General features: G+C 45.1%; 1 protein-coding gene across 2 annotated transcripts; it reads right to left on the bottom strand.

The window, feature by feature from the left end:
• Positions 1-749: 749 nt before the first annotated feature.
• On the bottom strand, positions 750-24,617 carry Cryz (crystallin zeta). 2 transcript variants are annotated; one of them, XM_052730044.1, is made up of 9 exons: positions 24,504-24,617; positions 22,321-22,437; positions 19,068-19,220; positions 15,481-15,665; positions 11,008-11,059; positions 5,608-5,757; positions 2,500-2,601; positions 2,316-2,411; positions 750-1,894 (listed from the first exon to the last, which is right to left on the bottom strand). In XM_052730044.1, exons 2-9 carry the CDS (start codon positions 22,429-22,431, stop codon positions 1,733-1,735), a joined length of 1,011 nt encoding a protein of 336 aa, XP_052586004.1. In that variant the 5' UTR covers positions 22,432-22,437; positions 24,504-24,617; the 3' UTR covers positions 750-1,732. The 2 variants fall into 2 exon arrangements, with proteins under 2 accessions (XP_052586004.1, XP_052586005.1); XM_052730045.1 differs by having other exon boundaries at positions 15,481-15,644.
• Between the last annotated feature and the right edge of the window lie 39 nt (positions 24,618-24,656).

The raw sequence follows: 24,656 nt of genomic DNA, 5'->3' as shown, positions 1-24,656 counted from the left end.
ATGAGTCTTGGGCATCAGACTCAAAGAAGCCAAGAGCAGAAATCCAGAAGGCTGAGAGTTGAAACGATCATTATCTGCCTTTCATGGAGGACAGCCCATGGTGACCTGGGCTCTGAGCCCTAATTAGTGATTGCAGTGATCCAGAAGCTGGGATAGCATTGGAGCCAGAATTACAGAGATTCACACAGAAACACACCTGGTGCTGCAGCACCTTAACCCTGGCAGTTAGCTCAAAGTATGGCTAGTTTTGCCCTCAAAAGTAACTGCCCTATAGCAATGACTGTGAAGTAGTGTAGGGTCTGTGTGTTAGCTCCTATTCACAAGGCAAATATGCAAACAGACCAAGCTGTCCACACAAGTATCATTCCTTAATCTTTGTGCCTAAGAAAGAATCCTCCACTTTAGGAAGCATCTAAAATACTACTCTAAGGATCCAAGACATTGTCTTTCTGAAACTTTGTTAAAATGTTATTTTATAGGTTAGTTAACCAGTAAGTAACAGTGGCTGAACTTAGACCATGCTAATGGCTAAAACACTTTGGTCACAGCACAAACATCAAGACATCAGTGCCCACATCCCCCAACTGCATGAACAGTGATTTCTGCTCACTCCTTAGCAAACTGTTGTTCAACTGAACAAATGAAACAAGACAATTACCCATATAATTCGACAATAAACAGGCAATATGTTCATGTGGAGAAAAACAAAACCAAAAGTGAGTTATGGAACCTTGGACATAATACTGGGGTGAGATTTCTAAAAGGCTGTCCTTTTATTTAGTCTAAAAGAATTCCAGCACAAAACAGGCCTACTAAGCAGTCACAAGGTCAGGAGCCATGCAGAAATGAGGTTTGTGCTTTAGGCTTCAGGATTCTACAGAATTGACTCCAAGTTACAATACTATGAAAACCAAAGCAGACCTTTCTTAATGTGTTAAATTTGTGAACTTACAATTTTAAGCAAAATTATGAGGCTTGTGTCACACATACAGGAAACTCTAAATAACCATGAAGCATTGAATGAGTGACTGTACTCAATTCCACAGACCCAGAATACGGTTGCTGATCTCCTGGAACATGGTTGGTGACCAGCATGTAAGTATTCTAGCATTTTCAGAAATGTTAGGAAAACTGACAGCTGTCCCAGGTGTTGCTCATTTTGCCCTTCCCAGAGGCTCACAGACTGAGATGATATTGGTTTTAAAAGGATGTTTTCCAGCCCAGAAAGTCTTCAGAGTCCAAGACAGCCATGCCGACCAGAGGACTGGACACCTTAAATAAAGGTAGGCAGGCTTGGAAGCCCCTGGAGGTCAAGAGTCAAAGGCCTGAAGTCAATCAATTAAGAAGTTCTGAAATGAAGCTGTGTGTGGCAGTCCAGGACTGTTACCCTGGCACTTAGAAGGCTGAGACAGAACGATCACCATGAGTTCAAGGCCAGCATGAACTACAGAGCAAGATCCTGTCTCAAAAACAAAACAAAACAGAAACACTAAACCAAACCAAGAAAACCAAGAGAAAGAAGCAAAACCAGTTTTGAGATGCATGCCAAGCCCACATAAGTCTGCATGCTGCTCTCTGCTATGGTGTTACTCCACTGTGTCTACCCCCGAAAGTCATGTTTTTAATACATGAAACCCAATGAAATGAATGCTGATTAAAGATGACAGACAGAAGAAAGACTTGGGAAGGAAGATGTCACAGTGACACAGGGCGTCTCAGAAAGAGTTGGTCATCATGGGAGAAGAATCATTTTCCCGGTCTTCCCACTGCTATGGATGATGTCTTCATGGGCCTGGACCACCTTCTCCAATGGGTACTCAGAACCTATCACGGGTTTCACCCAACCTTTTTCAATTCCTGCTTGGAGGATGCCTGCGAAGTGCTGAAATTCCTCCTAGGGGAAAGAGACAAAAATGTTTTAAAGTGTGTTTTTGTTGTTCTCTGTTTCTCAGCAGTGGACCACATGACTCATGTTTGGAGTTATTAAGGAACATGGATATCAGGGAGGCACACCAGAAAGGTCCTCTTGCAAATGTGCAGATTTGACAATTGGCCCAGAACTCCCTTTTAATTCTGTCAATAGCACAAGTCTGGGACAGTGTTAGTATAGGAAATACTGTCTTGAAATAGCTATGATTAGCATGGCTTCTCCCAAACAGACTGAATTATACTGCTGCTCTCACAAACCATCCAGTGACTGACCGGTATCTACCTCTCCAGTCGGGTGACCAAGCTCAGCATCTACTGTAAATCTGTTGACTAGACAAACTTCCAAGTGTTTATGTTAGCAACATCAGAACCACCTCTTTACCTACCTTGGTGGATGAAAAGAGAGAAACTCCAATTATACTCGTCTCCTTTGCCATGGTGTCCCTTGGGTTTATTTCAATAGGACCTCTAGAGCCAACAACCTGTCATGAAAAGATCAGGTACACTGTGAAGATGCCTGTGAAGGGGGAAATGGCAGAGAACGTCAAAGGGATGAAGGACAATACTTACAATTACCCGTCCTCCCTGGGACAGAAGCTTCAAGTCATTATTCAGGTTGACATTCGACAGCATCTCAATAATCACATTAACCCCCTCGTCACCCACAGATTTCTGCATAATAAAAAGAACATGATAAAGGTGAACAGCTGTAAACTCGCTTCTCCAGTAGCATGTTTCACAGAAATGTGTTTCAGATGGCATGTAAATGCTGCGTTTTTAAGACTAACAATGCATGCTTTAAAATGGTCTAATTACAAGGCAATGATGCCATGCCAAGCAAACAGCCACACTCTGCAGTGTGAAGACTGAGAGGCACCAGATAAATTGCCATATTGAGATAAAATCTGTATGGATTATTTGTGTGTGCTAGTCAACTTGAACATAAAATGTTTTTCCTTAGTTAAAAATTTCCTATCATTAAAAATGTCTACAGAGAGGAAGAAACAAATCAAAACTTCCCAAACCCTAGGGGTCTCCCATTGGTGCTTTCAGGATGTGTGGGGTGGACTGGGGTGTGTATCTGTGGGTGGGTGGGGTATGTATTTCTGTGTGTGCATATTCAGTGCTGCTCTAAGTGCTTTCTCATTGTCTGCTCCACTAATTCTTTTTGTCTGCACTGTAGAGTATTGGTTCTCCATATTTAAAAATTGTTCTTGAAGAGCCAGCAGTATTATAGTTATTTTATATTACATTTGTTTTACTTTATTTTAACAAAAGTGACTATGTACACCAGGCATTGGATAGAGTGCAAAGAATGAATGTAGTGCACTTAAAACTAGAAATCTGGGTGGAAACCACCACAAGCACAGCTTTCATGGAAGGCCTGAGTACTGTGTTAGCAGATGTAGGCATGAGTTACAGAAGGAAGGCCTGAGTACTGTGTTACAGACGTAAGCCATGAGTTACAGAAGGAAGGCCTGAGTACTGTGTTACAGACGTAGGCCATGAGTTACAGAAGGAAGGCCTGAGTACTGTGTTAGCAGACGTAGGCCATGAGTTACAGAAGGAAAGAGTTAAAGTTTAATTGCCTACACGGGTGAAAGAAAGTTCTTCAGAGGAAATGACCTGGAGGATGAAAAGGGGTCTCCTAAACACAAGACGGGAGATGAGGAAAATCTACACACAGGGCCTTTGGGGAATTCTTCCTCAGCCACAGCATGGTGGGAGAGGAAAACACAAACCGTTACAGCTGAAAACATGCTGAACAGTGCCTTAAGTGAAAGACTGGGTGTTTGGTTTTATTTTTCAGGTGTTCATTAATTCAATGTTTTAAGTATTAGAAACTCAGTAAGAGGCAGGAAGTCAAAATTCCTATTTGAAGAGAGATCCATTCTAGTTATTTCTTGATACACTTAAAGGGACAAAATTCTCTGGGAACAGTAGAAGATAAAGGGGCTCTGAGCTCAGTTAAAACACTCACCATGGCCGGGCGGTGGTGGCGCACGCCTTTAATCCCAGCACTCGGGAGGCAGAGCCAGGCGGATCTCTGTGAGTTCGAGGCCAGTCTGGGCTACCAAGTGAGTTCCAGGAGAGGCGCAAAGCTACACAGAGAAACCCTGTCTCGAAAAACCAAAAAAAAAAAAAAAAACACTCACCAGGCTGTGGAAACGGAGGCTTAAGTAGCAGTGACAAGGACTTGAGAGACCCTTGCAGGGGTGAAGCTGGCAGAGTAACGTGGGCAATGTGGAGGGCAGCAGGGAGATGATTTAAAATGAGAATAAACACTGAGATTGGGCTCCTGCCTTGGTATCATGTATGGCAAAGACTGCTAGGCCGGTGGCACACAGGAATGAAACTCAGGTCAAAGAGGCAACAGAGAGCATACAGACACACAGACACACAGACACACAGTGTGTGATAACATGGAGAGGAAGGAGGTTAACGTGATGCCAGTGTGTAGGAAGACAGCCAGTTTCAAGGAGATGGAGTCAAGGTCTCACTCCTGAGGATGAAGACAGACACAAGACCAGCCTAGTCACAAGGCCTCACCTCTGACCCCTGAGAGGCAGCCTGGGTAGACGTCCAATAACATAAATGCAGAACTGCACTGGGAAGGAGGGAGGAGAGAGGGAGGGAGGGGTGAGGGAGGAAGGGAGCGAGGGAGCAGTGAGTCCCCTGTGTTTCCAGACATTAAGCAGCAAAGGAACTGGAGAGGGAAGGGGAGAGGAGGGGGAAGGAGAGCAGAGGGGAGGGAGAGGCCTGGACATTTCTGGGAACATGAGAAACAGAGAAGCCGCAGGGCAGGTGAAGGAGTCAAGACCTCAGACTCTGGACAAACAAGCAGCCAGCTCACCCAGGAACCAGGCTTCCATAACCTCGGTAAACACTCCAGGAGTAAGCATGGGGTGCCAGCTCCCCTACAAGGCACAATGAGAGCCTTGACTGGTGTTTTTGGCAAGGCAGTATGGTGGAAATAGACCACCCCACATTCTTCCTCCTTGGGTAATGACCTCGAAAGCACTCAGTGCCGGGAATTCTCATTCTCCTAACTCAAGAAAGTGCTTGTGAGGGTGAGCAAGGAGTCAGTCTTGAATTAGTTATTAGCAGTATACAAATAGGGACTTGAGGGTTGAGGTGTGGGTTGGGAATAGAAGTCAGTGGCAGAGCGCTGGCCAGGCAAAACAGATAAGATCCTGTATGAACTGGGTTGTATGCAACAATTACCTGAATGCTCCTCACCATGATGGGAAGGACAGTGATCATTCCTCCCCAAGGACCCCGTTAACAAGCAGCATATTTTCCAGATAGATACATCTGATGCGTAATTCTGGGAATCTCAACTGCAATGGGAATTTTACATCATAACAGCTGCCATAAGAGCGTCGTGGAGCTGCAAGCTTTACTTACAATGTGACCTTTCAATTTTTTGAGCCATCAGAAAAGCTCCACCTCATTTGATATGCATGCACAATGAAAATACGACAGCAAAGGATGAAAAACTAGATGTCTGTGCCTTTTAAATCAATTAAAACACACAGAGATATGAAAACAGAAGCAATCTTATTTATTAAGCAAAGTCTTATTTATTCATTAAAAGGGTAGTAGTTAAAATAACTTGTTTTTAAAATGAGTAAAAAGAAGTGATGTTTGACTTTTTAAAACTGTAGAAAACGTTACCTTGATTTTATCAATATAATTAACCTCTTTGTGATCAAACACTTCATGAGCTCCATTTTGCAGAACAAGCTTTTTTCCTTCCTCAGAACCAGCTGTGCCCAAAACTTTTAAGCCATGAGCTCTGGCAATCTGGCACGTAGCTATTCCAACCTGAAAAACAAAATATAAGCCTGACATTACACATTCTCTGCATTCCCGAAAAGCCTTTGATGCCAACAGGAAACTGCAGATCCCTCTAGCGCAGTGCTTCTCAACCTGGAAGTTGAGCAACACTTTCACAGGGTTGTATATCAGATACTTACATTATGATTCATAACAGTAGCAAAATTACAGTTATGAAGTAGCACAGAAATAACTTTATGGTTGGGGTCACCACAACGTGAGGAACTGTATTAATGTGTCACAGCATTAGGCAGGTGAGACCACTGTCCTAGTTATAGTCAATCCTGAAGGTTAGAAGAAAACCAGCTTTGAGTCATATTCGTACCATTCTGGTGACACGCTATGTCCCTTACACTGTGCTCAATTATCCTCACCACGCTCGGTGAGGTCTTCATCACCTCTATCTGTATTATGCTGATAAGGAATGGCAAGCTCTAAATACACCAACTCTGTCCAAATCTCACACAGCAGAACAAGGCCGAATCAGACTGCACAAAGCAACCATTAACCACCGGCTCAGAACACCTGCTAATACCTGCTTTGTGCAGGAGGTGCAGGCTTTAAAGATGACTTCAACACTGCTGCCTAACTATATCTAACCAATTAAATACGACAGTCTTATAACAAGCATAAGGCCTCTACCATTTAAGTCAGAGACACAGGTTTATAGGCTCATTTATTGAGTGCCTGTCTTGTGCTGCCCATGCACTTAATGTAAAAAAAAATTACATTCTAAAGACAAAGGAAGATAGAAAATGAACAAACAAGCCAGTAAAGTCAGTGAAGTGAACAGAAAGTACTAGAGGAAACAACAACCTGGGTTAGAGATGTGGAGAGGGGCTGTCTAGGTCCTTAGGTGACTGGAAGAAAGGAGGCCTGGAAGGGAGGGGCGGGGCGGGAGGAGAGCCAGTCCAACACTGGCCAATTGCAGAGGGTGAAGGGAGGCGCTGGCTGAATGGATAGAGCAGGGACATGCTTGGGATGGTCAAAGGGCAGAAAGAGGGATGACATGGCTCAGGGAAGGATCACATGACCCAGTGGAGACAAAGTCAACAGCCAAGGTCCAGGGCAAGGTAAAGGCTCTGGACAATATTGAGAAACCTGGCACTCCCTGGAGAATCTAAGCACTCCAGGTGTGCTCACAGCTGTACCCTAGACTCGTATCCTCGCACTGGCAGGCAGACCCTCTAGACCCTGGTGAATCCACAGTAAGGAAGCGGAGTGTGGTGATACATTGTGTCCCCCATGTATTATGCACCCTAATAAACTCATCTGGGACAGAGGACAGAACAGACACTAGACAGACATAGAGGCCAGAAAATGGAGACACACACACCTAATCCTATCACTTGGGAGGCAGAGATCCATTTGGATCTCTGAGTTCAAAGACACACTGGAAACAGCCAGGCATGGTGACTCATGCCTTTAATCCCAGGAAGTGAGGACAGAAATCAGAAAGGTATATAAGGTGTGAAAACCAGGAACTAGAGCTGGTTAAGCTTTTAGGTTTTTGAGCAGCAGTTCAGCTGAGAGCCCTTCAGATGAGGACACAGAGGCTTCCAGTCTGAGGAAACAGGATCAGCTGAGGAATTAACGAGGTGAGGTAGCTGTGGCTTGTTCTGCTTCTCTGATCTTCCAGCATTCACCCCAATAACTGGCACCGGGTTTGTTTTTATTAATAAGACCTTTTAAGATTCGTGCTACAGTAGAGTGATGTGAAATCATCCCACTGGGAACTGCTGATCCAGAGCAGAGTTTGGGCTCTTCAACTGCATCCATTTACTCTCATTTTTCATAGAATAAAACCCTTCCCAACTGTGATTTATCATATGTTTTTTATATCCCCAGTTTTATTCTAAGTCAAATTTAGAAAAGCACTTATTGCTTGAAAAGAAGATATTCAGCCATTTCTTTCTTTTTTTAATCATTTATTCATTTTTATTTTATGTGCATTGGTGTTTTGCCTACATGTATGTCTGTGTGAGGGTGTCGAATCTTCGAGTTATATAGACCGTTGTGAGCTGCCATGTGGGTGCTGGGAATTGAACCTGGATCCTCTGGAAGAGCAGTCACTGCTCTTAACCTCTGAGCCGTTTCTCCAGCTCCCCATTTCTCTTTTCTTTTGAGAAACTCACTACATAGCCCAGGCTGGTCTGAAATCATAGTGAGCCTCTGCCTCAGCCTCCCAAGTGTTAGGATTTTCAACATGAGCCACCTTGTTAGGCTGTCATTTTCTGTTAATGATCAGTGTTTCATACACAGACCAGGGCTTCCTCAGCATTTTCCACTCAGGACTCCTTTTACAAAACCTTAGGCATATCGACACATGAAACAGACACACAAATCAGACCTCTCAGAGTTTGACCCATTATTCTGACTTTATAATTGTCAAGTGTAAGAATGACACTTCACATAAATATACATAGTACAAAAGTGGCAGACATGTTTAGGCCCACTTCAGAAATTGTTGAAAATCCTTCCCTACTCCCAGGTCACAATTTATTGAACTATTTTTTAATGAAACTCAAGGCAGCAATTCAATAGCAATTTTTAAAATCAAGCCTTCTTTGTGAGTATATGTGTGCATGTGCTAGTGTATATATCCAGTGCACATGTAGAGGCCAAAAGTGAGCATATTCCCTCCCATATCACACCATCTTACTAAAACCATAGATTCCAACACAATACAATTCAAAGTCGACATTGATTTGATACATGCTGACACCAGATCAGTAGGACAGACTGCTTTCCACCGAGCCAAGTCAGAAACCATGTGGTAGAAGTGGAGAACCAACTCAGGCAAGTTGTCCTCTGACCACCAAGAGCAGGCACAGACACACAAATCAATAAATGTAAAAAACTCAATTAAACACCGAAGAAGCTGTGATCTGGAAGGCCAACGGGATTGGGCAAGAAAGGAAAAATAATTACAATGAGAAATGAGAGAAACTCACTTGAGCAGGAGCAATTCTAGCCTCCCAGGCTACAATAGGCTTAAAGATTGTAAGGTCCACGAGGCTATGCAAGTCAAGCTGTGGGGTTTCTAGACTCTAACCAAAACAAGCATGCAGGACCCCATCTGACGAAGAGGACAGGGGCCATCAGGTGAGACGCTGCACTACAAGATCATCGCAATCCACTCCGACGACTTAAATTTTCCATTGACACTATGACTCTAATAAAATCACATTTTAAAGTACAGGTTTAATGCAAACCTATCATGTAATGCTCTCCTTTGAGGGGCCACCCAGTCGTTTTCTGAATGGCTCTGGCTGTTATTTTCTTGCCAACAATTAGACTCAATATTTTTCCAAGAGATTATGGGCCATTATCTGCCAGCTATTTTTATTTTTCTCCAACTTACTTTGCTACGACTAAAAGGAGGCACTCCCCTCCAACATATTAGGACAATGGCTGTGTTCGTAAATCCACATCACTTTAAACCCACAACATAATCCCACAGAAATGTGAATTAAATGAGAACATAAAGTACAAACAGAAGCCAGGCAAAAGCCAGTGCTGTCTCCCTCGGATACGACAGGGGGATCAGGTGCTTCCCACTCCAGCCGCCAGCCGGGCGCAGCCAGCCAGGATTTAGCAGGCTCAGTCAGCTCCGAAAACCAACAGTTTGGATTTTACCTTTTCAAAAAGCAAACCAATCCATCTGAAGTGACAGGGAATAAAGAGATTTCCTTTAAACTCCTCTCTCTCCACTGTACCAAAATCTCTCTTCTCTACAGAGCGCCAGGCTCTCAGAAAGCCATAGTAATTTAAATAAACTCATGTGCTTTTCAAACCTTTGGTTATTGGGTTAAATTTAAACCTTATCCAAAACCAGCCTTTGGTGGTAGTAAACAGTGAGTTCAGCGGTTTTGTTTTCACAGAGACACCTTGGACTTTTTGATAAACAGTCTGATCTGTGAAATCCTCCAGGATTGACTCCTTTGAGTCAGAAGCTGGACATGAAACAAGGAAGTTCATCTCTAGAGACACAAAGTGGCCTGACTTTTGAGTTACCTGGCACTTTTAGAAGCAGAGTCATACTGTCAGGGCACCACCATCATTACATGGGGCATGCTGTGCCCACGAGTGACTCCTTTCCTCCTCCTCCCAGAACACCCAGTACTGAAAGCTGACAAGTTCCCTGAAGGTGAGCCATCGTGCCCCGGGCCCTGGGTTTTAAAAATGTGAAATCTTGTCTGCAACATTTCAAAGCCTCCCTGTGCTGTAGTATTAAATTCCAAATGTATCCCTCTACCTTTCCCGCCATGCTCCTTGGAGGCAGACTACAGTAAGATTTCTGAGGAGGAGTCTAACAGTGCTATACTTAGTGATTGCCTAAAGAGGCTTAGGTGCTAAGTTCTGAATCCTTTCCCCACTGATTCTCAACATCTTCAGCCTTGGCCTGTGGTGTTGAGGACACAGCTATCTACCAAGCACTCCCTGGATGTCATCACAGTGTGTGTGTGTGTGTGTGTGTGTGTGTGTGTATGTGTGTGTTGACAGGGATGCTGTGGGATGTTCTGTATGGCAAATGTGTTGCTGATTAGTCAATAAATAAAACACTGATTGGCCGTTGGCTAGGCGGGAAGTGTAGGCGGGACAAGGAGGAGAATAAAGCTGGGAAGTGGAAGGCTGAGTCAGAGAGACACTGCCAGCCGCCATGATGAGAAACAGCATGTGAAGATGCCGGTATGCCACGAGCCACGTGGCAAGGTATAGATTTGTGGAAATGGATTAATTTAAGCTGTAAGAACAGTTAGCAAGAAGCCTGCCACGGCCATATAGTTTGTAACCAATATAAGTCTCTGTGTTTACTTGGTCGGGTCTGACGGCTATGGGACTGGCAGGTGAGAGAGATTTGTCCTGACTGTGGGCCAGGCAGGAAAACTCTAGCTACAGAGAGAGGACTGGACAGAAGAGAAGCTGACCACACTGCCCAAGAGGTTTAATGAGCCTTATTTTGTTATCTAAGGGAATATGCAACAACTATTGCTAACCTTCGAACAGCTTAAAATGTCACAAAATTCTAAGAACAATGAGAAACACCACCCAGAGGCAAAGGCAGGTCAGTCTTGGTGCACTCCCCACACGGGGGGAAAACACACCACATTAATTCTCAAAGAATAACTTTTTAAAATTTAAAAAGTAAAAAGGTAAGGAGATTTCAAGAACTATTATGTGAGACCCATAACTCCACGCTCACTTAAACATAGACTTAAAACTATAGATACTTACTCCTCCACTCGCCCCATGAACCAAGACGCTTTCCCCAGCTCGCACACGGGCGCTGCAGAACAAAGCAGAGGGGCCGTTACTCTCTCCTCCTAAGCTGACCAAGAGCTGCTGTTTTCCATCATCTTCGAGGAGTTTCTACTCTTGCTTCAGCTAACACCCAAAGAGCTACTGCATCCTGACATGGAATCAAGTATCCTCTAACCCCAAGGCTCAAAGGATGGTTCCCAGAGCCGCAGTGAACATAAACCTTCCATGCAGTACCCACTCAGGGGTGCCACTGGGCATCTGTTACCTGCCTCTGTCCATGATGGAGGCAGAAATCACACTGCAGTTCTTAGGCTACAGTCCTCGTATGTTGGTGGAACTTCCGAACCAGAAAAATTGGAGTCCCTCATGTCCATGTGTCCCCACAGAGAGTGTCCCCAACAAGTTTTCTGCGCCTCAGTCTTTATCCTGTGGTCCAGCGTTACCCAGGTAATAGCAGGTAACTGCTTCTGGCAGTGCCCAGAAAATGTCCTAGCCCTTCCACACCTCTGAACATCAGGTCTGAGAGTCCTGAGAACGGCAGTGCTGAGTCATCAAGGGCCCCAGGGTCCCTGTAGAGTGCCCACCAGTGGTGATATTTTATTTGTATTAAAATGTTATTTGTATGTTAATAAATAAAGTTGCCTGGGGTCAGAGATATTAGCAAGCCATAGGAAAGCAGGGCAGTGGTGGCGCACGCCTTTAATCCCAGCACTTGGTAGGCAGAGCTAGGTAAGTCTCTGTGTGTTCAGGGATACAGCCATTATTAGATACACATGCCTTTAATCTCAATACCAACCATAGAAGACCTGGAGGTCTATACAGACAGGCCATGACAAGGCGGTCATGTGGTTGGGTTTACAACCAATGAGAAGGCAGAACAGAAATTCTATATAAGGACTTTAACACAGAAAGTAGCTCTGGTTCAGAGAGGTAGGACCACTGCAGGAGGAAGGGTAAGGTTTTAGCTCTTAGCTCTGACCTCTTGGCTTTCTTCTTTGCATTGGTTCTGTGTTTCTTATTTAATAAGAAGGTTGGTTACATCTACACACCAGGCTTTACTCCTGTGCCCCATTACCACGGTCTTTCAGACACTGGGTGCTAGGAAGAGACGCCGAGACAGCATGGGGAGTGCTCCACTATTCAAGCACATGAGCCCTCACGTCACCACTACACCCTTATCACCCAGCTCACTCTGGGAACACAGAAAGAGGGCCCCTTTTTGGAGGCCCTGTTCATTCTAGAATGAGAACATATAGCCCTGAGTCCCTGCTCACGGTTTACATGTGGCAATCACTGAAGCCTCCCTCACTCTTGTTTATAGACAGGGAAGTGAAGACAGGGAAAGAGACAGAGTTTAAATAATAAACTGAGACATAAATATCAAAAACCCTGATACCTTAGATGTACAAATGTAGGAGAATAAGATTACTAACAATATACACTGAGAGATAAAACACACCTTGAAAACGTTAGAAAATCCCTCAAACATGAAGAACGCATTTCCCCAAATCTCAAGGCCTAGAGTAAAAGAAAGAAATCTTTTCCCTCACACCCTCTCCTCTTGCACGGACCTTCTCCCCCACACCCTCTCCTCTGCACGGACCTTCTCCCCCACACCCTCTGCTCTGCATGAACCTTCTCCCTCACACCCTCTCCTCTGCATGGACCTTCTCCCTCACACCCTCTACTCTGCCATGGACCTTCTCCCTCACACCCTCTGCTCTGCATGGACCTTCTCCCTCACACCCTCTGCTCTGCATGGACCTTCTCCCTCACACCCTCTGCTCTGCATGGACCTTCTCCCTCACACCTTCTCCTCTGCATGGACCTTCTCCCTCACACCCTCTCCTCTGCCATGGACCTTCTCCCTCACACCCTCTGCTCTGCATGAACCTTCTCCCCCACACCCTCTGCTCTGCATGGACCTTCTCCCTCACACCCTCTGCTCTGCATGGACCTTCTCCCTCACTCCCATGGCTCTGCCATGCTTCCCTGCATGCAGCCATGGTGGTTAATGTTGTATAACAATGTGACTGGGAAAGCACTTCAGATTTTCTCAAGTATCATTCTGGATGTTCTTAAAAGAACATTTTTGTTGATATTTTGTTTTTGTTATTGTTTGTAATTTTGTACAAAATTAACAATTAATTGGCAGTGTCATCCTTTTACAGTGTGGGTGGACCTCATCCAGTCAGGTGAGGACATGCACAGAACACAGGCTATGTCCCGTAAGCCACTGTGCTAGCAGACTGTGAGGCTTAGACTGCAGCCATCCCCAACTCTCCATCCAGCTGCCTCCTCCACCAAATTTCAGTCCTCTACAATTTTGGGAGCTAAGTCTTTAAAATCATTAATCAATTATACATGTCTAGTTGATTTGAGAAGATATATGTGCATACAGATATAAAGAGTAGCACCCAAACACGCACAAATGTCCCTGGTTCATTTTGTTTCTGATGGTCATCGCCCCGTCCCCTGGGGTTCAAACTGTGTGTACATGCTGTTAGCTTGTTAACTCTCATGACGTTTACTCAACCCCAGCCCAGCTGTGTTCTGGATTCCAACCTTCATGAAGAATATCCAGCACCTGTGTCCTACGATCCCTAACTTTCATCCGCTCTCTTCCATGTTCAACAGGAACAACCAGAGAAGGGCCAGACCCCAGGGCCCACGGCTGCAGCAGTGACCACTGTTGATTGCTCCTTCTCTTCAGAGCTCTTGTTACCGCTGCCTGATTTCATCTCACCACCAAAGAGCTTTGGATTAATCAGAAAACTTGACTCCCTTGAAATATTTGCCAAATGTATGTGGTGGCTTGAAAAAAATGGTCCCCAATGGGAGTGGCACTATTAGGAGGTGGGGCCTTGTTGGAGTAAGTGTGTCACTGTGGAGGTGGACTTTGAGGTTGTTTTTTACTCAAGCTTCACTCAGAGTGACAGTGAGGTAACTTCCTGTTGCCTGTAAGATGTAGTACCCTCAGCCCCAGCACCACATCTACCTTCAAGCTGTCTTGCTCCCTGCCATGATGATAATGGACTGAACCTCTGAAACTGTAAGTGAGCCACCCCAGTTGAATGTTTTCTTTATGAGTTGCCATGATCATGGTGTCTCTTCACAGTAATAAAAACCCAAACTAAGACAATGTATAACAAATGTAGGAGAAAATCCCAGGGCCCTGAACTTTTGTACCCTCATCTCTGATTCTCCAATATCTAGAAGCACCTTCAACATCCTGCTTCCTACCTGCAAATGTTTCCATAGTTACATCTTTTCTTCTAGGTCTCATGGGTGGGTTTTCCTCATAAAACCTGAAGCCTGTCTCCTGCCTGGGTCCTTTCCGTCTTCTCTTGCAGGGTTTACCTCTCCTCTCCCACTACATCCCCTTTTGGTTCTAAACAGGGACATGTCTGGCTGATGCTTCAAAAAATTAAAGAAACAAAAACATCTCCCAACACAGTGGTAGTTTGAATTAGAATGGCCCACATAGGCTCATGCATTTGAATAATTGGTCCCCAGTTGGAGGGACTATTTGGGAAGGATTAGGAGGTGTGGTTTTGTTGAAGAGGTTTGTCACTGAGGGTGGGTTTTGAGGTTTAGAAAGTCCACCCCAATTCCACCTTGTAGTTGTGGATCAGATACAAGCTCTCAGCTAATGCTCCAGTGCCACGCCTGTCTGCCTGCTGCCATGTTTCCACTATAATGGTCATAGATTCACCTTTTGAAACTCAAGGCCCAATATGCTCTTTCTTCTATAAGTTGCCTTGGTCAGGGTGTCATATCACAGCAAGAGAAAAGTCACTAAGATTGTGGTGGTTTGAAAAAAAATGGCTCCCACAGGCTCATATATTTGAATGCTTATCACCAGGGAGTGGCACTGTTAGATGAAATTGGAAGGATTAGGAGGTGGGGCCTTGTTGGAGGAAGTGTGTCACTGGGGGTAGATTCTGAGGTTTCAAAAGCCCAAGCCAGGCCCAGGCTCCCTCTCTCTGCTTCTGGATCAGGGTATCACTCTCAGCTCCTTCTTCAGCATCATGCCTGTCTGCTGCTGTCCTCTTTGTTATGATGACCTTGGACTAATCAACGCTCTGAAACCATAACCAAGCCCTCAATTAAATGCTTTCCTTTATAACAGTTGCCACAGTCACAGCATCTCTTCACAGCAACAGAACAGTGACTAAGACACAGATAAACACTTACCTCAGGGTCTTCTAACATTTCCCTCCTGATTCCCAGTTTTTGAGAAGATAATCTGCATTCAAGGAATTAATTTCCTCATTCTTCCTCAAAATGATCAAACTCCTGGCCTCTCCATGATTGTCATGACCCCAGAAAAGCTTAATGGCAAATGGCTAGCAGCCAGAAAGGACAGGCAGCCACAGCACAGGCAGAAAGCAGGTGGTGAGGGCTGCCTGCTGGGCTGGCTGTGAAGTCCCAGGGCCACCTCACCTGTGGAACAGCGCACGGCAGGCTGTGAAGTACGGGATCCCAAGTGCAGACCCCTGCCTGAAGTCCAGTGTCTCGGGCAGGGTGTAGACGGTGTGATCCTCTGCAAGGGCAAACTCTGCATAACCACCAGACACTGTGCTGGAGCAGAAGACCCGGTCACCTTTCTGAAAAAGATCAACAAATGCCTGCCGCAGAAATTCCTATTACTCCAAGATCAACAAATGCCTGCCGCAGAAATTCCTATTACTCCAAGACGAGACTTTTCCAATGCCAGCCTTACAGTAAGAAATAATCATTTACATTTAGATATCTGCAACTCAGCATCTCATAAACACAACTGAGACACTGAACCTCTGTTCATGTTTTTTAAATGGGAACTTATGAAAAGAAGCATTAAAGGAGACAGGGGGATGCTAGTGTGATCTGCTGAACACTTACTAAGCTAGACGCTGTAGCCATCTACATAACCACCACAATGACCTAGAGAAGGTGCGTGCTCCATCATCCCCACTATAGACGGGGAAACTGAAGTGAACCTAAGTTCCGTAGTGTCATCTAATTAAGCCATACATTGAAATAGCAGAAAGAGCCACAGCAGACCCCAGTACCTCTCACAGCAGGAAGCAAAGCACCATTTTAATGGCCACCTGCTGCACCCTGGTCATGGAAAAGCACATGCATAGCCTGGTCTAACATACCCTACGTGCTTGGAAAAATGGCTGGCCACCTAAACACATGGCCTACATCTTTAGGGGATAAAAAGACAGTAAACGGACCATGGAATAGACAAAATATTGAGCAATGATGGCCTCGGTATACTCAAACTGGCCCCATAATAAAGAAATATGAAAAGCTACCAGCATTGTGCTATAGGACAGATGTGAAAAGGCTCTGGAAGGAAGCTGGGCACCAAAAGCGACTGTGAGCATTGGGCAGCATCTGTGAGAATGGGCAAGCGAGATGAAGGAAGATGAGTCCCTGTTTTACAGCTTGAAAACAGGCCTGAGGGACTTCCATGTGATTCAACATTAAGAACTCGCTAGAGGAAAGCATTATTTTGGAGTTCTGCGAGGGATATCAATGGCAACACACTGTCCCAAATCTCAAGCATGCTCACCTCTAAGAGGAGGGGAAGGGAGACATGCAATGGTACAGCAAGCACACACGGTGAGACAGGACAAGAGAAGAAAGGGGATGGAGGAAGCTCCACAGGGACACCGGTGTTGGAGGCAGGTTGTGGACATCAGGACGAGATCTGAAGAGCAGAACCAGATGAGGCAACACGGTGAAGGAAGTCGAGTGGCAAAGGAGTCAGCCAAGAGCAAATGCTGAGACATGGCAAGCATTTCCTCTTGTTTGTGCAAAAACAAAACTTTCACCTCAAAGGGAGCAAGAATTCATCCTGGAGCCATGAGTGACCACAGCTAAACTCCATGGTCCCAGGTGTTAACAGCTTCATGAAGTAAAGAACAGAGAAAGCATAAATCCAGCACTCTTCAGATGCATTCGTGGCAACATGGTGATAGGCAGTTACAGCAGAGTGGGGAATTCTCTGCTACAGGCCTCAGACGATGTCTGATGCTATTCTTAGCATTAAAGTTGGTGGAAGCTTGTGGTCTGTGTGCACATTCCCAAAGGGTTGTCCTAATAGTCATAAAGACGGATGTTAGGTCAAGCAAAGAGGTGAGCAGTGGATGACTGGTAGCAGGGCTTAGACAGACCAAGACAGTTTAGCTCAGGACCCACAGCATACCAGCTCTACATCATCATGGAAGCCATACCATTCCAGTATGTTTGCACAATCACTAACACAGGGTAGAGGGTTATTTTCTGCCAACTTCAGTTCATGCTCCAAATAGTAGGAAAGTGTTCATATGGAGCATACAATAACCATAGGAAATAACATGGGAAAAAAGAAAACAGGAGTACAGAAGCCCTTGAAGCCACACTTATGCTTCAGTAGTGGAAACAGCATAGGCACGACACAGCCATGAGAGGACATGGACTGTACAGGGAAGAGAGTCCAGTCCTGAAGACAACAGCAGTGTGGGGAGGAGTGGCAGACAAGGATGGAAAGAACTGCAACAGTCCTCCTCCTTCACACCAGGGAGCCCTTCAACACCAAAACACACAAGTAAAAAATGTGAAAGTTCAATGGGGCTTTCTAGAGTTAGGGCTCCAGGAACAGGAATTCTGGGTCACAGTTACTTCAATAGGAGAGACAACCTGAAGTAAGCCACAGGCAGTGGCCAGAGAGGAAATGGAGAGCAGTGCCAGGTGGCCTGAGATGGGCCTGAAACACCAGCTGTCACCAAGGCAGTCAGACCTGAGTAAGCGCAGATGATCTCAACCTTCCAGAGATGCAGGAAGGGCCTCCTGGGGAATGACCAGCAGGACACAGCACTTCCCCAAAGAAGAGTCTGTGGTGAGAGACATGTCCTCCACCTACCCTGTCTAGGAAGGGAGCAGCTAGATGCACAGAACTAGTAAGCACTTGAAAGGTCACTACTGTGGCATAGGAACTAGACCTACAATGAGAATTTAATTGTTTGATTAATATAGCCAGCAAATACCATTTCAGACACAGTCCCGGGACTTAGTTGAGAAAGGAATGAGATTGCCTATAGCTACGGACCACTGTGGAAAGAGAATGAACACAGAAAACAGGTCTGGATGGGACTGAGAGCTTGAGGCGACAGGATTAAGGTAGCATTCCAAGAGCAAGGATGGAAAACAAGGAAGCCTGGAAAAAAGGACAGCAATGCAGGTGGCACCGTGGAGACCCAATGGAAGCTGGTTTCTGGTTGTTGGCTAAGAAGAAGTTAAGTGACTGGAGGTGCCAAATGTCACCGGGAAGTTAAGAAAGATAAGGACATAAAAGGGCCATTGACTCTGGGACTATCGAGACCATTACTGCATTAGCAAGAGAGTTTTAGAGACACTGAGGCAGAAGCCAGAATGCTATAAGCTGAGAACTGCAGAAATCTGCCCACTTCCTGCAAAGGAGCACACTAAGTTTCTCCAATTAGGCCCATTGTTGGTGAATACGGCGCCAAAGTTGAGCAGGTCAAGAAAACAGGAGGAAAGAGGGTAGGCATAAGCATACCACACAGACACCATCCATGCTGGCCATGTCTTTAGGCAGAACAGGAGCAATAGCCAAGACCATAGGCCTGATCTCAATGCCAAAACGGCACAGTGACTCTGCATATGCTCATGGTTTATTTATCCTCCAAAGGAGTTAACCTTTCCTCTACTTTGTGAAAAGAAATTTAAAATTTCTGTCTGTGTATGACAAGAGTTGGGCCATCTGTCATCTTCCTACTTGTTTTCTTCACTCACAAGTTTCTATCAGACTAAAGGGACCACCACTCACTCATTGAGTCATGGTGACACAGAAATTACCCAGTACTGATTCCCAACAGTGCAGACAAGCAGGTTGCTGGAAAAGAAAACTTTCTTTTTTGACCAGGAGTCCCCCAACTAGCAGAAACTCTGCAATGGGTACCTTTGAAAGCCTTTAAAGTTAGAATTAATTTCAGAGGAACGCTATTAAGTCAAAATAGAAATAATTAAGAACCGAATACCTTGAAAGCCGACACACTCTCTCCAACAGATTCTATGATCCCAGCCACATCGGTGCCTGGAGTGAAGGGTAAGGCGGGTTTCCGACTGTAGGTGCCAGAGCGAATATATGTCTCTACTGGGTTGATGCCACAGGCATGGACTTTGATTAGAACCTGCAATGACAATACAATTCAGTTCACACAGAGCACTGTGGCATTGCCTTACAACGATGCTATAAGGATAATGATGGAGCTAGAAAAACTGAGAAAGCAAGCCTGTATTCTAAGTCTGCAGTAAGAAGTAGGGTAGACTGGCTTACATACTAATCAAAACTTTCAGGAAACAATAAAAGACGCTCAAGGAGGAGTGTTTCAGTGAACTCCACGTATCCATAAGACTTACTTCCTCTTCTTCTTAGATATGTATGAGGAACATTATCTCCCAGTGTGCCAGCTAGATTTTATGTCAATGTGGCACACACTATAGTCATCTGAGAGCAGGGAACCTCAATTGAGAAATGGCTTCCACATGATGTGACTGTAGACTACTTACTCTGTAGGGTATTTCCTTAAATACTCATGTGGGAGGACCCAGCCCATTGTGGGTGGCCCATCCCTGGTGGTCCTGGGTGCTATAAGAAAGCAGGTAGAGCAAGCCAAGATGAGCAAGCCAGTAAGCAGCACCCCTCCATGGCCTCTGCATCAGCTCCTGCCTCCAGGTTCCTGCCCGGTTTGAGTTCCTGCCCTCACTGCTTTGGATGATGAATGGTGCTGTGGAACTGTGGGTGCAATAACCCCTGTCCTCCTCAGGTTGCATTTGATTATGGTGTTTCATCACAGTAACAGAAACCTTAAGACCAGTTGGTACCAGGGACTAGGCTACTGTAGTGAGGCCTGACCCTGCTGGGTTTGGTGGAGTATGGAAGACACTGGCTTTGCTTTGTTCAGATTGTGACTATACCTCTTGGATTAAGAAGGCATTTGACTTACTGTGATTTCACAAGAGCCCATAGTTAAGAGGCTTTGAACTTTTAAAGACTGAATTTTAAAGTGTTTCAATTTGTAAAGGCTGTGGAGCTTCCTCAGTCTGTGGAATATTTTAAACTCTGATGATATTAGTCTGAGATCTTGGGGATGAACAAGAAAGGAAAGATTGCAGCTTAACAGCGATGTGTTTGTTTGTCAAGTTGATAAGGAATAAATTATGCTGGCTAGTTGACACAAGCTCTAGTCATCTGAGAGGAGGGGACCTCAACTGAGAAAGTGCCCCAGCAAGATGGGGCTATAGGAAGGCCAGTAGGTTATTTTCTTAATTAGTGATTAATGTGTGTGGGCCCAGCCCAGTGCTTCGTGCCACCTTGATCTGGAGGTCCTGGGTGCTGTAATAAAGCAGGCTGAGCAAACTATGAAGAGCACACCAGTAAGCAGCTCCCCTGCATGGCTTCTGCATCAGCTCTTGCCTCCAGGTTCCTGCCCGGTTTGAGTTCCTGCCCTCACTGCTTTCAATGATGAGTCATTATATGGAAGCGTGAGTGAAATAAACCCTTTCCTTCCCAAGTTACTTTTCGTCATGGTTTCATCACAGCGACAGGAACCCCATGGACTCACGCTCTGGACCGTAAGACCCAGTAATCGCGCCTTTCTGTTAGTTACCTTGGCCATGGTGTCTCTTCACAGCAATAGAAAAGTAAGGAAGACACCGTCCTGCACACATGAGGAGCCAACAGACTGAGGTGGAGCCACAGGACAGTGAGGCAAAGTACTTAGAGTCACTTGCAGGCCTGGTCCAGGGAAATCTCCCCAAAATCTCTCTTTCCATGAGAGCCCCATGCTAAAGTCCACAAAGCCTACAAGGAAAGAGGCCTGGGTCTCCACGTCACTGGTGGAGGAGGGCTCCCACCAGCACTGTGGGAACTGGGAAAAAATCTTCTGTTGCTGAACCACTGAGGTTGTGATTTACATCTAAAAAGAAGCTGAGTTTGTGGACGGGGGTGCAGACTGTCAGTAGAAGTGAGCTGAAGTCCTCATGTTGCAGAAAAGTGTGGTTTTCTTCAGAACACAGTAAGTACCTATCTCTGCTATAAGAGTAAAGGGAGGTCTTACAGAAGAACCCCTTAAAAAGTAGGGAGAAATACTGTAGGAATGGGGCCGTGTATTTTTCAGGTTGAAGAAATGTATACCAAGACGGGATGAGAGTCTCTTGAAGAAACTGGATAAACTTAAGGTTGTTACAGTCTACTGAGAGGGTAATAAGAAGTGAACCTGGAAATATGAGCTCAAAAAATTTTTTCTTCTAAGGCTTGCTAAGGATATTAGACTAGGGTATTTATGTAATGTACCTTAATAAATATATACAATTTGAGTGAAAAGGATATTGATAAAAAAATCACGAGAGACAATTAAATCCCACCACTGAATTCTCTTAAGTCCAATATGACAGAGCATTAATACAGAGAGAAATTTCTTTCCTACCATGTGAGAAATAAAAATCAGAGAGGTTCATGATAGCCAAACTTATTCAGAATTCCCATGACTACTACATTACATACTAGAATTCAAGTCATTATACTACAAAGCTGATTTTCAACATTAGAAACTTTGTGGTATCCAGAAGTTATTCCTTTTCAAATGCCTACTTCAGTAATTCTCACTTGCGTTATTTTGTTGGGATTTGTCGGAGCCTGCCGATGAGTTGACTGGGTAGCTGGGTGAGTCGCGAGGTCTGCCAGCCAATGCCGGACAGTGCCTGAGTTTATTTCACAGCCAGCTTATATACAGTTTTGAAGGACAGAGAACAATGCACAGCACAGGCATTCAACCACTATCAATCCTGTCCTCGCATCAAGGAGCAGGCAGTTTCATTTTCTATCACGATGTACCTCTGGCTGGCGTCAGCAGCCTGAATTTAGATAGATAATATGTTCTTTCCCATAGGCTAATCAGGATTTTCTCACGGTCCTGGGGCAGATAAGCTTGAACTCTATTGACTCAGAACAGGCTTCAGATTCAAACTGGGGAGCTGAGTCAGCTGTGGGCTCCCACAGTGGAGTCACACAAACGGTTAAGCAGTGGCGTCTGACCTAGCATCTTGGTAGATGGCTGTGCATCTGCCCTGAGCAAGCACCGCCTGCGAGCACTGCCGTATGCGAGCACTGCCGCCTGCGAGCACCGCCGCCTGCGAGCACCGCCGCCTGCGAGCACCGCCGCCTGCGAGCACCGCCGCCTGCGAGCACCGCCTGCGAGCACTGCCTGCACTGTAAATAACCATCCCCACCTGACGGCCTTTTGGGACAGGAACTGCCACGTTAGACTGGAGTTTCAGCACTTCCGGTCCACCAAATTCAAACACTCGAACAGCCCTCATCAACTTCTGTCCAGTTGCCATGGTGATCTAGACACCGAGAAAAAATTAATGTATTGTCATATCGTATCTAGGCCATCACTGCTTTTTCTCCCCCCAAGAGAGGACAGATCAAACAAATTTTCAAACAATAATTTAAACCAGGAGCTTGCCAATGATCTCATTTCATGTCTAAGGACCTTTCATCCTGAAAATCCTTTACTACAAGGCAAAATACTCCATACTACTTCCCATGGGGATTTAGTGCCTTCTACAAGGGACTCAAATGCAAATGAAAACATCTGGACCAACATAGCAGGATACCATATCTGATGGTTTTTTGTTTGTTTGTATAAGCTTGGGTTGTAATAATAAAATCAAAATTGTTCTAAACCAGGGTCTGTATCTTGTGGCTAATTCACTCATTTTCTTACATTTTGAGGGAGGGAAGAAAAGAGGGAGGAAGAGGGAAGAAGGAGGGAGGCAGAGACTTCTCACTCTGTCCTGGGCCTCCTGGGAGACAGGCCCTCCTCAAGTCCCCTTCCACTTGGTCCTAATGCTGCAGGAGTGGCCACCACCCTTCTGTTTCTCTTGATCTTACTGAACTCACTGCCTTTGAACTCAACCACACTGTCATCATTCACTTCGGAACACTGGTACTGTTATCAAAGGGAATCACAAAGAATAAAACAGCATGTTATACTAATAGCAACTCTGAAAATCCTTACATCCTCATAATACTCAGGTCTTCCTAAAAGTGTGTGTTTTTTAATCTCCACTCACTTAATTATCTGCACAAAAATGAAAAGTTACTAAAACTGATACCTTATGCAGAACTAAAAACAAAGATCCCATTTTATGAATAAATGAGGTTAGTACTAGGGTTAGCAGCATAGAGCACTTGTCCTCTTGCTGAGAACTTCATTTGGATTTCCAGCACCAACATGGTGGCTCAGACTCACAACCAACTCTAACTCCAGTCTGAGAGATCTTACACCCTCTTCTGTCTTCTGAGGGCACTAGGCATGTACATGGTGCAGACATGCCTATATACACAAAAAACATAGATTTTAAAAAGAAGAACAGAATAAAATATTAAGAATTTCTGAAGATCTTTTTAAGTGAAGGCTAAGAAAGAGACCAGCAGTTATAAGATGTACTGCCACTGTTCTAGAAAGGCTCATCAGAGCATGTGGCTTATTATTAACTTGGAGATGCAAATAAATGATCAAAATTAAAGTGGCCAGTACCGTTCTCAAGGCTGTGTGATGCTGTCATGGTCTTGCTCTCACAGATATCACCAGGCTCCAGTGTGAGAGGGTGGGAAGACATACTGCTGTGTGCTGCATCCCCAGAGCAGGAGCCAGCAGGGAGTCATGGTGGCTTTGGGGGCTCCCCACCCGCCCCAAGCTGGCAAGCTGTCCACACCTGACCTTTGCACCTTTCAATCATGAACATGTCTTTTCTGCTCATAGGGCTGAGGCCCTCTAGAAACTGTAAACGTGCAAGGTGTAGTTAACAAAAGTATTAGGTTTTTTCCTCTCTGTCACTCTGTGTCTCGGTCTCTCGTCTTTCTTTTGAGAACTATGGTAGGTTAGTGCCACGGAGTCTAAAAGAAGTTAACAACTCCAGCTGCGTGCAGACTGGAGGTCAGAGCACAGAAAGTCCTCTGCCTGGAGCTGGGGAGTTGAGAACCCAGGGGTCGGCAGGAATCACCCCCCCACCCCCAACCACCAGCCTTCTGCTGTGCACATCTCAAGTGCAGATCCTCCTGGAGCCTAGGACTTGTTTTTGGTGGTGGTGGTGGTGGTGGTATTGGTGGGCTTCTTTTCTTTCTTTCTTTCTTTTTCTTAATTTTTTAAAATTTTTTTATTTTTATTTTGCAGTACAATTCAGTTCAACATATCAGCCACAGATTCCCTTGTTCTCCCTCCCCCCTTTCTTTTCTTTTCTTTTTTTTTTTTAAAAAGCCTCCCAGCAGACAGGTCTAGGAGCTTAGAGTCCTGGGCGATCGCCAGGTTTGTGAGCTGGTGTCCCAGGGCACAGAGAAGGAAAGAAAAGTAGCCAAAACCAAGCGCGGATCATTTGGATGAGATCGACGTTTTAAAACGACTTACCCTTCTTTAGAGCAGAAATCAAAACCTCCTAACCTCCAGAAGTTCCCTGGCAATAGAGACGGGCCGGTCTTTTCCAACTTTTGCAAGGTTCCACCTCCTCACATGTTCTCTACCCTCCGGGGGCGGAGGCTGGAATCCGCCGATGGCACAGAT

This window comes from Peromyscus californicus, unplaced genomic scaffold, assembly GCF_007827085.1.
Source record: "Peromyscus californicus insignis strain IS unplaced genomic scaffold, ASM782708v3 Scaffold_9__1_contigs__length_137607984, whole genome shotgun sequence".
NCBI lineage: Eukaryota > Metazoa > Chordata > Mammalia > Rodentia > Cricetidae > Peromyscus > Peromyscus californicus.
Note: the sequence above shows the minus strand (reverse complement) of the source record. Positions and strands in the feature narration are given on the sequence as shown.

What these genes read in the sequence shown, in the direction of transcription:
- Cryz (XM_052730044.1), bottom strand. Translation starts at nt 22,431, where the DNA reads ATGGCAACTGGACAGAAGTTGATGAGGGCTGTTCGAGTGTTTGAATTT. An exon ending in AGAGTGTGTCGGCTTTCAAG is followed by an intron (nt 15,666 to 19,067) that starts GTATTCGGTTCT and finishes TTTCTGCGGCAG; the next exon opens with GCATTTGTTGATCTTTTTCA. An exon ending in CCCAGGGAGGACGGGTAATT is followed by an intron (nt 2,412 to 2,499) that starts GTAAGTATTGTC and finishes TTTTCATGACAG; the next exon opens with GTTGTTGGCTCTAGAGGTCC.